This window comes from Thalassophryne amazonica, chromosome 4, assembly GCF_902500255.1.
Source record: "Thalassophryne amazonica chromosome 4, fThaAma1.1, whole genome shotgun sequence".
In the NCBI taxonomy this organism is placed as follows: Eukaryota; Metazoa; Chordata; class Actinopteri; order Batrachoidiformes; family Batrachoididae; genus Thalassophryne; species Thalassophryne amazonica.
The window spans coordinates 134596790-134609333 of record NC_047106.1 but is presented as its reverse complement, the minus strand read 5'-3'; the positions used below and the strand labels follow the sequence as shown (position 1 = coordinate 134609333).

The 12544-nt window shown below is 45.4% G+C and overlaps 1 protein-coding gene across 1 annotated transcript in view; it reads left to right on the top strand.

Moving 5' to 3' along the window:
* Positions 1-12544, top strand: part of rsf1a (remodeling and spacing factor 1a) — a 63155-nt gene that overhangs the window by 26361 nt on the left and 24250 nt on the right. Inside the window, exons 6-9 of the mRNA XM_034168626.1 lie at positions 5785-7117; positions 7270-7432; positions 7536-7733; positions 8186-8290. Of these exons, the coding sequence (XP_034024517.1) occupies positions 5785-7117; positions 7270-7432; positions 7536-7733; positions 8186-8290 (1799 nt within the window). The remainder of the gene's footprint in view (positions 1-5784; positions 7118-7269; positions 7433-7535; positions 7734-8185; positions 8291-12544) is intronic.

The window sequence follows — 12544 nt, the reverse complement described above, 5'->3', positions numbered from 1 at the left end:
GAATTTTAGAATATGTAAACAGGCAAACAATGGATTCGTTGGCTCGCAATGTGATTTGTTACAAATAATTCTTACAGCTTTCTTTTGCAACAAAAATATTGGATTAGTATTAGTTTTATATGTATTTCCCCATACCTCAATACAGTAGGTCATGTATGGAACGAGCAATGAGTGATATAAAATAGTTAATGAGTTTTGGGAAATTAAATTTTGTGCTTTATGCAGAATTGCAGTGGCTTTTGACATTTTGGAGTTATCTATCCATCCATCCATTTTCTTCTGCTTTATCCGGAGTCGGGTCGCGGGGGCAGCAGCTTAAGCAAAGCCGCCCAGACCTCCCGATCCACACACACCTCCCCCAGCTCCTCCGGGGGAACCCCAAGGCGTTCCCAAGCCAGCCGAGAGATGTAGTCCCTCCAGCGTGTCCTGGGTCTTCCCCGGGGCCTCCTCCCAGTGGGATGTGCCCGGAACACCTCTCCAGCGAGGCGTCCAGGGGGCATCCGGAAAAGATGCCCGAGCCACCTCAACAGACTCCTTTTGACGTGGAGGAGCAGCGGCTCGACTCCGAGCTCCTCCCGAGTGACCGAGCTCCTCACCCTGTCTCTAAGGGAGCGCCCAGCCACCCTGCGGAGGAAACTCATCTCGGCTGCTTGTACTTGCGATCTCGTTCTTTCGGTCATGAGCCAAATCTCATGACCATAGGTGAGGATCGGAACGTAGATCGATCGGTAAATCGAGAGCTTTGCCCCCCTACTCAGCTCTCTCTTCACCACGATGGTCCGATACAGCGACCGCATCACTGCAGACGCTGCACCGATCCGTCTATCGATCTCACGCTCCATCCGTCCCTCACTCGTGAACAAGACCCAGAGATACTTTAAACTCCTCCACTTGAGGCAAGGACACTGCACCGACCTGAAGAGGGCAAAGCACCTTTTTCCGGTCGAGAAACATGGCCTCGGATTTGGAGGTGCTGATTTTCATCCCGGACGCGTCACACTTGCTTGCAAACCGCCCCAGTGCACGCCGAAGGTCCTGATTTGACGAAGCCAACAGAACCACATCGTCCGCAAACAGCAGAGACGAGATTCTGTGGTTCCCAAACCAGACCCCCTCTATACCCTGGCTGCGCCTAGAAATTTTGTCCATAAAAATAATGAACAGAACCAGTGACAAAGGGCAGCCCTGGCGGAGGCCAACGTGCACTGGAAACAGGTTTGACTTACTACCGGCAATGCGAACCAAGCTCCTGCTGCGGTCGTACAGGGACTGGATAGCTCTTAGCAAAGGACCCCGGACCCCGTACTCCCGGAGCACTCCCCACAGGGTGCCCCGAGGGACACGGTCGAACGCCTTCTCCAGATCCACAAAACACATGTGGACTGGTTGGGCAAACTCCCATGAACCTTCGAGCACCCGATGGAGCGTGTAGAGCTGGTCCAGTGTGCCGCGACCAGGACGAAAACCACACTGCTCCGCCTGAATCCGAGGTTCGACCATCAGTCGAATTCTCCTCTCCAGTACTCTGGAATAGACCTTACCGGGGAGGCTGAGGAGTGTGATCCCTCTATATTTGGAACACATCCTCCGGTCCCCCTTCTTAAACAGAGGGACCACCACCCCGGTCTGCCAATCCAGAGGCACTGTCCCCGATCGCCACGCGATGTTGCAGAGACGTGTCAGCCAAGACAGCCCCACAACATCCAGAGACGGATTTCATCCACCTCAGGAGCCTTGCCACCAAGGAGCTTTCTAACCACCTCGGTGACTTCGGCCTGGGTAATGGATGAGTCTGCCTCTGAGTCCCCAGTCTCTGCTTCCTCTTCGGAAGACCTGACAACGGGATGGAGGAGATCCTCGAAGTACTCCTTCCACCGGCCGACAACATCCCCAGTCAGGGTCAACAGCTCCCCACCCGCACCGTAAACAGTGCTGGTGGAGAGCTGCTTCTGCCTCCTGAGGCGTCGGACGGTTTGCCAGAATCTCTTCGAGGCCGACCGATAGTCCTCCTCCGTAGCCTCCCCGGAATCCTCCCAGACCCGAGTTTTTGCCTCTGCGACCGCACAGGCTGCGGCACGCTTGGCCTGCCTGTACCTGTCAGCTGCCTCTGGGGTCCCACCTACCAACAAAGATAAGTAGGACTCCTTCGGGTTCGGGGATTGCCGCCGCGACAGGCACCAGAGACCTTGCGACCACAGCTACGAGCAGCCGCATCGACAATGGAGGTGGAGAACATGGTCCACTCGGACTCCATGTCTCCAACCTCCCCTGGGATCTGGGAGAAGCTCTCCCGAAGGTGGGAGTTGAAGACCTTGCTGACAGAGGGTTCCGCCAGTCGTTCCCAGCAGACCCTCACGATACGTTTGGGCCTGCCAGGTTTGACCGGCTTCCTACCCTCCCAGCGGATCCAACTCACCACCAGGTGGTGATCAGTCGACAGCTCTGCCCCTCTCTTCACTCGAGTGTCCGAGACACATGGCCGAAGGTCAGATGATACAACTACAAAGTCGATCATCGACCTCCGGCTCAGGGTGTCCTGGTGCCACGTGCGCTTATGGACACCCTTGTGCTCGAACATGGTGTTCGTGATGGACAAATTGTGACTAGCACAGAAGTCCAACAACTGAACACCACTCGGGTTCAGATTGGGGAGACTGTGCTTCCCGATCACCCCCCTCCAGGTCTCACTGTCTCCTCCCACGTGGGCATTGAAATCCCCCAGGAGAACAATGGAGTCCCCAGTCGGAGCGCTATCTAGTACCCCTCCCAGGGACTCCAGGAAGGTCGGGTACTCTGCACTGCTGCTCGGCCCGTAGGCCAAGACAACGGTGAGATACCTGTCCCCGACCCGAAGGCGTAGGGACGCGACCCTCTCATTCACCGGAGTGAACTCCAACACTTGGCGACTGAGCTGGGGAGCAATAAGCATTGCGACCCCAGCTCTCCACCTCTCCCCGTGGGCGACGCCAGAAAAATGAAGCGTCCAGCTCCTCTCCAGGAGTTGGGTACCAGAGCCCAAGCTGTGCGTGGAGGTGAGCCCGACTATCTCTAGTCGGTATCTCTCAACCTCCCGCACAAGCTCAGGCTCCTTCCCCCCTAGCAAGGTGACATTCCACGTCCCAACAGCCAGGGGCTGTGAGCATGGACCGGGCCACCCGCCCTCGACCGCCACCCAATCCTCTCTGTACCCGACCCCCATGGCCCCCTCTGCAGGTGGTGAACCCACAGGAAGGCAGGCCCACGTCACTCTTTTGGGTTGAGCCCGGCCGGGCCCCATGGGCTAAGGCCCGAGCACCAACCCCAGACCTGGCTCCATGGTGGGACCCCGGATCCACCATACCGGGCGACGTCTCGGTCCTTGATCTTTTACTGGTCATGGAGGTTCTGAACTGCCCTTAGTCTGACCCGTCACCTAGGACCTGTTTGCCTTGGGAGACCCTGCAGGGAGCACAAAGCCCCCGACAACATAGCTCCTAGGATCATCCGGGTACGCAAACTCCCCCACCACGATAAAGTGGCAGCTAGAGGGGGAGACATTTTGGATTTAACAAAATTAATATGCGTTTTCCATATTATGTACTTACTTTGAAGTTACTAAGTGAAGTCATGCACACACACATGCATGCTTTTAATATATAGATGATTTACCTCCCCCAGCTGCAGGGCTGTGAAAACTCTGCGGATCCGAGGAATTCCGCAGCTTTCATCATGGGGAGGAGTGGGGGTGGGTGTTAGTGTTGTACTCTGTACTTGTGATCGTCACTGAGGTTTTAAAATGCCTTTCGCAAAGTGTTCTTTTTTTAATGAGATTGTGCAAGTTTTATAAGTCCGCAGACACTGATCTGTGTGTTACAGATAAAATCTGTGTCCTCGGATCTGAGGAACTCCACAGAGAAAAATCCCTCGCTCAAAGCGTGGATGTTGCGACAGTTGTCGTAAAGCGGGGCTGGTTGGTTGCTACGGCTGCTTCAAGCTAAACGGTGCATGTGGACATTGCATACTTTAAGAGTCATCAGGTTTTTAAAATAAGAATTTTGCGGCATGTTTGTGTAACGGAGCGATGTTGGACAGAGGGAAGATGGTGAGAAAGACTGTTTGGGAAAAAGTTTAATAAGGACAAGAATCCATGGAATTGTTGCTGGGTTGAATTTAAAGTTCGTCAACATGAACACATAAAAGAAACTGGAAAAGCTCACCGCATCTTGTGCCCTGAAGAAATACGATAGGAATTTTTATCTCCCTGGAAAATAAACATTGTGCTGTTCAAACAGGATTTCAGACAAGATTATGTGACTTTTTTAATTAATGTAGACTTTCTGTCACTGGAAAAAAGATATTGTGGCTTTGAATAGATTTACAGGAATTTACACAAGGATATAAGTGACTTTTTTACTATAAGGTATGTATTGATATTTTACTATGATTTTCAAAATATTCTCCAAACTTTAGCTGTGGTTTTTGAAATGCTTTAACAGTCTTTTCAGTCTTCATGAATTTCATGTAGTTTAATTGTTCTGAGTTGATACATAATTTGGTTTACAATTAAAAGGAAAATCATTCCAGGTCCTACTTCCATGTCATATTCTGTTATTTCAACATTATCATTGACAGTGCAAATGAAAGTTTGACTCTAGGATCATTTAAATATGCACTTCTTTTGGGATTTTTTTTTCTTCCAGGAGATGCTGAAAATGTATCATTAGATACAAAATGAATTTGGTTTCTGGGGCCCCATGGGCCCTAAACCCCGGCTCCTGGGGAGCTGTGCTCCCCAGACCCCTTGCAAATTTTCCTTGGATTTCGCAATTTTCATTTCACAGCGCTGCAGCTGGATTGGCATGTGAGTCCAGAATGTAAATATCAATGTCCAGTGTTCAACGTTGTTAGCTAATATATGTAGCTGTTTCTCTAAAAATATTAGTCCTATCAGCGTTCGGTTTTGGCACCATTCATCTTGCCCTAAAATATATAAATATGCCTAATGGCAAATCCCAGCTCTCCCCAGTTTGTGTGTGACCAAATTGCACGCACGCAGAGCTTTTTGGCTTATCTGCATTCTGCTGTAGGCAGGTGCTTTTCATTTGACAAACAGACCATGGCGGAAGACATTAAAAGCACTGCACTTTTCACTTCTGGTACCAACATGACACTTAAGTTACTCATGGTAATGGCAACATAAGACTTAACTAAACTGAGTAAACCAATTGAACTACAAAAACAAAATAAATCAATAATACTAACAACACTGTTAAACGAACATGAACCACAATAACATTTAAAACCCCGAACTCTAATGGTGCATTGCAGCACACTGTCCTTTGTTTACTGGTTAGCTAAAATCGCTAATTTCTTAAAAAATTATTTGTCTTATAACAGCATTCATTCTTGACCCAAAATACATAAGCATACCAAACGGCAATTGTCACCTCTCCCCAGTTTCCTCGTGATCGACGCCGCATGCACGCACACAGAAGCCACTTGTCTATTATAATATAGATGACAAACATTTATTGTAACATCACTTTTGAGGTGCAAATTGACAGATGCTGTATTTGGCATAAAAAAAAAAAAACCCTGCTGAGTTTGAAAATGCATTAAAAATGATTTAAAATAGGCATTTTGTTTGACTTTCTGTAATATTTCTAACATTGAATAAATGTTTATTTGTTAATGTGGGGGACAGGGCATCGTTGTGAAGGGGAGGTGGTAAGGTTGGAACCACAACTAAAGTTTCCTTCCTTCCATTTGCCTCTCTCTCTGATCTTCCGTGTCTGTTTTTGTCAGGAGATCATTCCCAGTCTGTCAAATGGGAAAATGATGAGTTTGAGGTGAAAAAACCGGAGGCAGAGGAACAAACCTTGGGTAAAGTGGAACCACTGTCTGCCATCTTTGATAACCGTGTGAGCACCATCACCACAATCATCAAAGCAGAATCAAAGGATGAAGATGTCACCAGGAACACGGTCTCTGTTGTCATGGCACCAGGCTCAGTCTCGGCAAAGCAGGAAATGAAAAGGGAGGATGATGCAGAGCGAGCATTTGTAAGGAGCAATCAGCAGGCCAAGATCCCACTGAAGAAAAGGGATCTCAAACTGACTGAGAGTTTCCACAGCAACCACCTTAGCAACAATACAAACAGCATCATTGTTTGTAACACTTCAGTCATCCAGGCTAAGGACAGAGAGGCCAAGCATCCAAACTCATCAGCCTCCCCTAGTGGTGCAGCCACCTCACAACTGCAGCAGCAACATGCAGATGCTGCATCATTGCAAGAACTGACCAATGGACGCACTGGCCTCATGGCACACAAAGAGGGACAGAATGGGGTCATTGGGGTCATAGGTCATATAGGAGTCATAAGTCGTGTGGGTGTCATCCGCAGCTCCATGGACCATCACAGAGTGCCTCATGTTGAGCAGTCACAGCAAAATGGTCCGAGTACAGAACAGCCAGTGTCTGGAGTCGTGGATGAAGCGAAGATGATGCGACGGCTGTCTGTGCTCGTAAATAAAGCAACCGCTGAAGAGCAGGTGGCAGCATCGGCCATAGTCCCACCTCACGTAGGAATGGGAGTGATGAGGAAACTTGATTCATCATCATCCCCCAAGTCTGATGTTCTCTGTCAGCATGTAGAAAATAAAAACTCTTTAAATTCTGGTAGCATCTCCTTTCAGGAACAGACTGTTAAAGAGCAGGTTAAAACGCCAGCAGAGGAACCATTGGAGGAGAAAGAGGTGGACAGTGCCGGACACCAGCAAAGACCGGAGGAGCTGAAGGAGAGGAGAACAGAGGGGTCGCTGCATCTTGTGGCTCAGACAGAGTGTCTACAGAAGAAGGACGATAGAACTGTCCAGCCTGGTCAGGATCCAGAGGCCCCTCAGACAGAGGGGGTCAAAGCCCAGACAATAGCAAAGGATTCCAGGCTTGAACTGAAGGACCAACAGGGTCCTCTGGAGGAAGCCTCATCTGAGCTCCAAAAAGAAGGAATCAGGCTGAAGATCAAGATTCCTCCTCACAGGAGAAACAAGCTAAAAGGAAGTGAGGGGAAAGACAAGAAAGACAGAGAGCAGGAGACACGAGAAGGGAGGACCCTGAGGAGATCTGCCAGGATCTGCAGGTACGTTAGGAGTCTGAAGTTGAGGTTGGTTTTTCTCCAGATATCTCAGGGTTTGGCCTAACTAAATTCAGGCTCATCTCAGGTTTTTCTGATGAAGGTGCACTCTGTTTTGTGTGTGTGTGTGTGTGTCTGTGTATATTTTAAATCCTCAGACCAAGCACAAAGGCAGCTGACAGCCCGAAGAAGAAACTTGAAAGGAAAGACCTTTCCAGAATAAGAGAAGGGGCGCAGGAGGAAGAAACTGTGGATGAGCACAAATCAGTTTCAAAGAAAGAAATAAAAGCAGTGCCTGCAGGACAAATCAGGAAGCGCAAGGTAGTGTGTGTGTGTGTGCGCGTGTGTGTGAACATCAAATAAATATGACCTATGTGCCCCCCCTTCTCTAATCGATGTCTGTCTTACTCACTCGTATTTCCAGGGTAAACGTAGGCACGGGCACCCTCGCTGGTCGAACACTCGCCCAAAGAGGCATAAGCTGGATGAGCAAGAGGAGGACAGAGGAAGGGAGCCGGGAGAAAGAGAGGGAGAGAGCGACTCTCAGCAATCCAGTAAAGCAGAAGAGTTTCAGAGTGAGGACGCCTGCACTCACTGTGGCCTCCCCAACCACCCTGAACTGGTGAGTGAGTGAGACATGGATTAGGTGGATCAATGTGACTATTGTTGAAATGAAGTATTGACAATTTGAACACAGAAGATACAATAGACACACACGTATATTATTTGCAAAGATGATATTTGATTCTTACTGATCACTTCCATTGGTTGAGCACTGTTGATTAATTGCAAACTCGGCATAGTGTGAAATATAGTTTTATTGTTTCAGTGACTTGTTTTTAAAATAATAACTGTGTAAATCTCTATGCAGAGTTGCAATGAAATCCAAGTGTGAGTGGGGAAAGCAGCTGCATGTTCATGTGAATGGAGAATGTTAAAAGCAGACAGCTTCTGCCACCTATAGAAATTTTGAATATATATTAAAAACTAGTTAAACATTTAGAGTTCGAACAGTGTAGGCCTATGCATTGCCTGCTTAGGTGACAAATGCTTGTTGGTATTCTGTGTATCCAGATTCTGCTGTGTGACTCCTGTGACAGTGGTTACCACACTGCCTGTCTGCGACCACCACTCATGCTGATTCCAGATGGAGAATGGTTCTGTCCCCCCTGCCAACATGTAAGCTTTGTCACATTCTCACAGTTAATGTGGATGTCTGGGTTTTGTGGGGTTTTTTTTTTTTTTTCTTTTTTTCTTTTTTTTTTTCTTGTTTTTGTCTTCCTGATTCTAATGGTTCTGCTCATCAATTCTCTTCATATTAGTTACCAGATTCATTATAAAATAGTTAAGTAAAAAAAGAGGTAAAATGTCCAGGTAACTAATCCAGCCATTGTTTGCATGTTAAATAGTTAAAGAAGTGGAGTGTGAGCAAGACTGCATGACCTGGGCATGAAATGAGGCCCAAACATGCCTCCCATCTTCCGTTTATTTAACGGGCTAAGCTAACAGGCTAACCTTTGTTTGGATATTTATTACAGCATATTTTTGAGGAGTGGGTGTTAGTTTCCATAATGATAATATTTGTATTTCCTCAGTAATGGTGAACGACTTGGACGATATGTCATCAAAGTACCGACAGCTGCTAAAAGTGCCAATGCTGTTAGCATACAAAATTAAACAAGACAAAAATTTTACTTAACAGAAGTAGAAATACTGGAGCACAGAACTCTTACATTACTATTGCATTATGTTAGGACAGTTAGCCACACAACAAGCTATATTATTAGATATTTATAATAAAATGCTTAGAAAGGACTAAAGTGCTTTTCACAGGAGCACACAAACGCAGCACGCATCGTTTTAAAATCCGTTATTTTCATTAATGAGCTTTGCGCAAATGGTGAATCACACCAAGCTTTTGCGATGCGACGACCGTAGCATGTGGCCACTTGACGTTAAACTCACAGCGGTCAAAGTTCAGCTCAATCCATCTTTCACCACTGTGCGCTATTATGTAGTTTCATGCATCCAATAGAAATGAGGCATCAGGCCAAAACGTGGAAGACAACAGAGTGTAGAATAGGGATGCACCAATCCATGTTTTCTCACTTCCAGTCCAATCCCAATACTTGAATTTGGATACCTGCCCATACCGATACTTTTCCAATTCGATACCAGAGCTCTGTTTGCTTTAATATTTTTATTATTGTCATTATTGGATTTTATATGAGGACTTTCTTAAAAAGGAGACCTGAAAGTTCAGCTACAATTTGCCAGGTGTATCTAAAGATGAAAGCCTAGATTTGATGTTTTGGTGAAAGAATTAAGTACTTTTATTATTTTTTTATTTTTATGGACTTATGGAAAGAGAAAAGACGGCATTCTCTCTCTGTCTGTCTCTCTTTCTCAATTTTCAATTTCAACGAGGTTTTATTGACATGGAAAACATGTTTACATTGTCAGAGCAACTGTTAAGAGAAAAAATGAAGTCCTCTCTCTCTCGCTGTGTTCCTGCTGAACAAACTTGGAATTTTTTAGAACATGAACCCTTTCAACTGTAAAATAAGCCATAAATTTCTAAATGTATCACCAGCTATGCTCGCTCAACAAACTCTGAATTAATACTGAAGGATTTTAATGGATATTTTTCCCTTTCAGTGGACAGAATCTCTGTTCGGCTGTCCTCCTCAGCTGCAGTCTCAGCTGCCATTTCACAGCCTTGGGACGCTGAAGTGGCTAACTTTAGCAACAGTTCACTTAATTTTTCGGAAAATCCGTGCTTGACGAACAGACAATTTGAACCCGAGAGCCTTTGCGGAAAATTTGCCGCCACCCTCAGCTTCGAACACTGTGGAAGAGAGCTCTCTCAAACAGCTCGGCTCCAGAAATCTCCCCCATCCCCTCCTCCCCTCGACAGCAAACAACAGCAGTTGAGAGGATTCACAGTGGCTCCTCTCCGGTATCGGAAAATGTCGCAGGTTGGATCGGTATTTTCCGATACGTGAATTACATCTGTATCGGAAGCCGATCCCGGATCGGATTGGCCGCACCCTTAACGTACAAATGTGTGACAGAGGAGCATCAGAACTGCCACAAAGCAGTTTTTTTAAAATTCCTTACAAGTGTCTTTTTTAACCTCCAGATTAATTTCTGATTACTATACATTTTGAAGTTAAAAAAAAGTTTCTTAAAATAACCTTGTAATTAATGTCTAGTTTGAAGTTTAAAAAAGATTCTTCAGAAATCTTTGATGTTCATCTGTAAATTAAAACCATAACTTATCAGTGGTTGTTGTTGTTTCAGATGAGATAATTTCTTGATTAACATCAATCAATCAATCAGTTTTATTTATATAGTGCCAAATCACAACAAACAGTTGCCCCAAGGCGCTTTATATTGTAAGGCAAGGCCATACAATAATTACGTAAAAACCCCAACGGTCAAAACGACCCCCTGTGAGCAAGCACTTGGCGACAGTGGAAAGGAAAAACTCCCTTTTAACAGGAAGAAACCTCCAGCAGAACCAGGCTCAGGGAGGGGCAGTCTTCTGCTGGGACTGGTTGGGGCTGAGGGAGAGAACCAGGAAAAAGACATGCTGTGGAGGGGAGCAGAGATCAATCACTAATGATTAAATGCAGAGTGGTGCATACAGAGCAAAAAGAGAAAGAAACACTCAGTGCATCATGGGAACCCCCCAGCAGTCTAAGTCTATAGCAGCATAACTAAGGGATGGTTCAGGGTCACCTGATCCAGCCCTAACTATAAGCTTTAGCAAAAAGGAAAGTTTTAAGCCTAATCTTAAAAGTAGAGAGGGTGTCTGTCTCCCTGATCTGAATTGGGAGCTGGTTCCACAGGAGAGGAGCCTGAAAGCTGAAGGCTCTGCCTCCCATTCTACTCTTACAAACCCTAGGAACTACAAGTAAGCCTGCAGTCTGAGAGCGAAGCACTCTATTGGGGTGATATGGTACTATGAGGTCCCTAAGATAAGATGGGACCTGATTATTCAAAACCTTATAAGAAGAAGAATTTTAAATTCTATTCTAGAATTAACAGGAAGCCAATGAAGAGAGGCCAATATGGGTGAGATATGCTCTCTCCTTCTAGTCCCCGTTAGTACTCTAGCTGCAGCATTTTGAATTAACTGAAGGCTTTTCAGGGAACTTTTAGGACAACCCGATAATGAATTACAATAGTCCAGCCTAGAGGAAATAAATGCATGAATTAGTTTTTCAGCATCACTCTGAGACAAGACCTTTCTAATTTTAGAGATATTGCGTAAATGCAAAAAAAGCAGTCCTACATATTTGTTTAATATGCGCATTGAATGACATATCCTGATCAAAAATGACTCCAAGATTTCTCACAGTATTACTAGAGGTCAGGGTAATGCCATCCAGAGTAAGGATCTGGTTAGACCATGTTTCTAAGATTTGTGGGGCCAAGTACAATAACTTCAGTTTTATCTGAGTTTAAAAGCAGGAAATTAGTGGTCATCCATGTCCTTATGTCTGTAAGACAATCCTGCAGTTTAGCTAATTGGTGTGTGTCCTCTGGCTTCATGGATAGATAAAGCTGGGTATCATCTGCGTAACAATGAAAATGTAAGCAATGCCATCTAATAATACTGCCTAAGGGAAGCATGTATAAAGTGAATAAAATTGGTCCTAGCACAGAACCTTGTGGAACTCCATAATTAACCTTAGTCTGTGAAGAAGATTCCCCATTTACATGAACAAATTGTAATCTGTTAGATAAATATGATTCAAACCACCGCAGCGCAGTGCCTTTAATACCTATGGCATGCTCTAATCTCTGTAATAAAATTTTATGGTCAACAGTATCAAAAGCAGCACTGAGGTCTAACAGAACAAGCACAGAGATGAGTCCACTGTCTGAGGCCATAAGAAGATCATTTGTAACCTTCACTAATGCTGTTTCTGTACTATGATGAATTCTAAAACCTAATGAATTCTAATTCTAAATTCTAAAAACTAATGAAAATAACTCAGACAGAACAATCAGATAGAAAGAGTCTAACCAAATACCGGCATCACTGAAAGCAGCCAAAGATAACGATACGTCTTTGGGATGGTTATGAGTAATTTTTTCTCTAATAGTTAAAATTTTATTAGCAAAGAAAGTCATGAAGTCATTACTAGTTAACGTTAAAGGAATACTCGGCTCAATAGAGCTCTGACTCTGACCCTTTGTCAGCCTGGCTACAGTGCTGAAAAGAAACCTGGGGTTGTTCTTATTTTCTTCAATTAGTGATGAGTAGTAAGAGGTCCTAGCTTTACGGAGGGCTTTTTTATAGAGCAACAGACTCTTTTTCCAGGCTAAGTGAAGATCTTCTAAATTAGTGAGACGCCATTTCCTCTCCAACTTACGGGTTATCTGCTTTAAGCTGCGAGTTTGTGAGTTATACCACAGTCA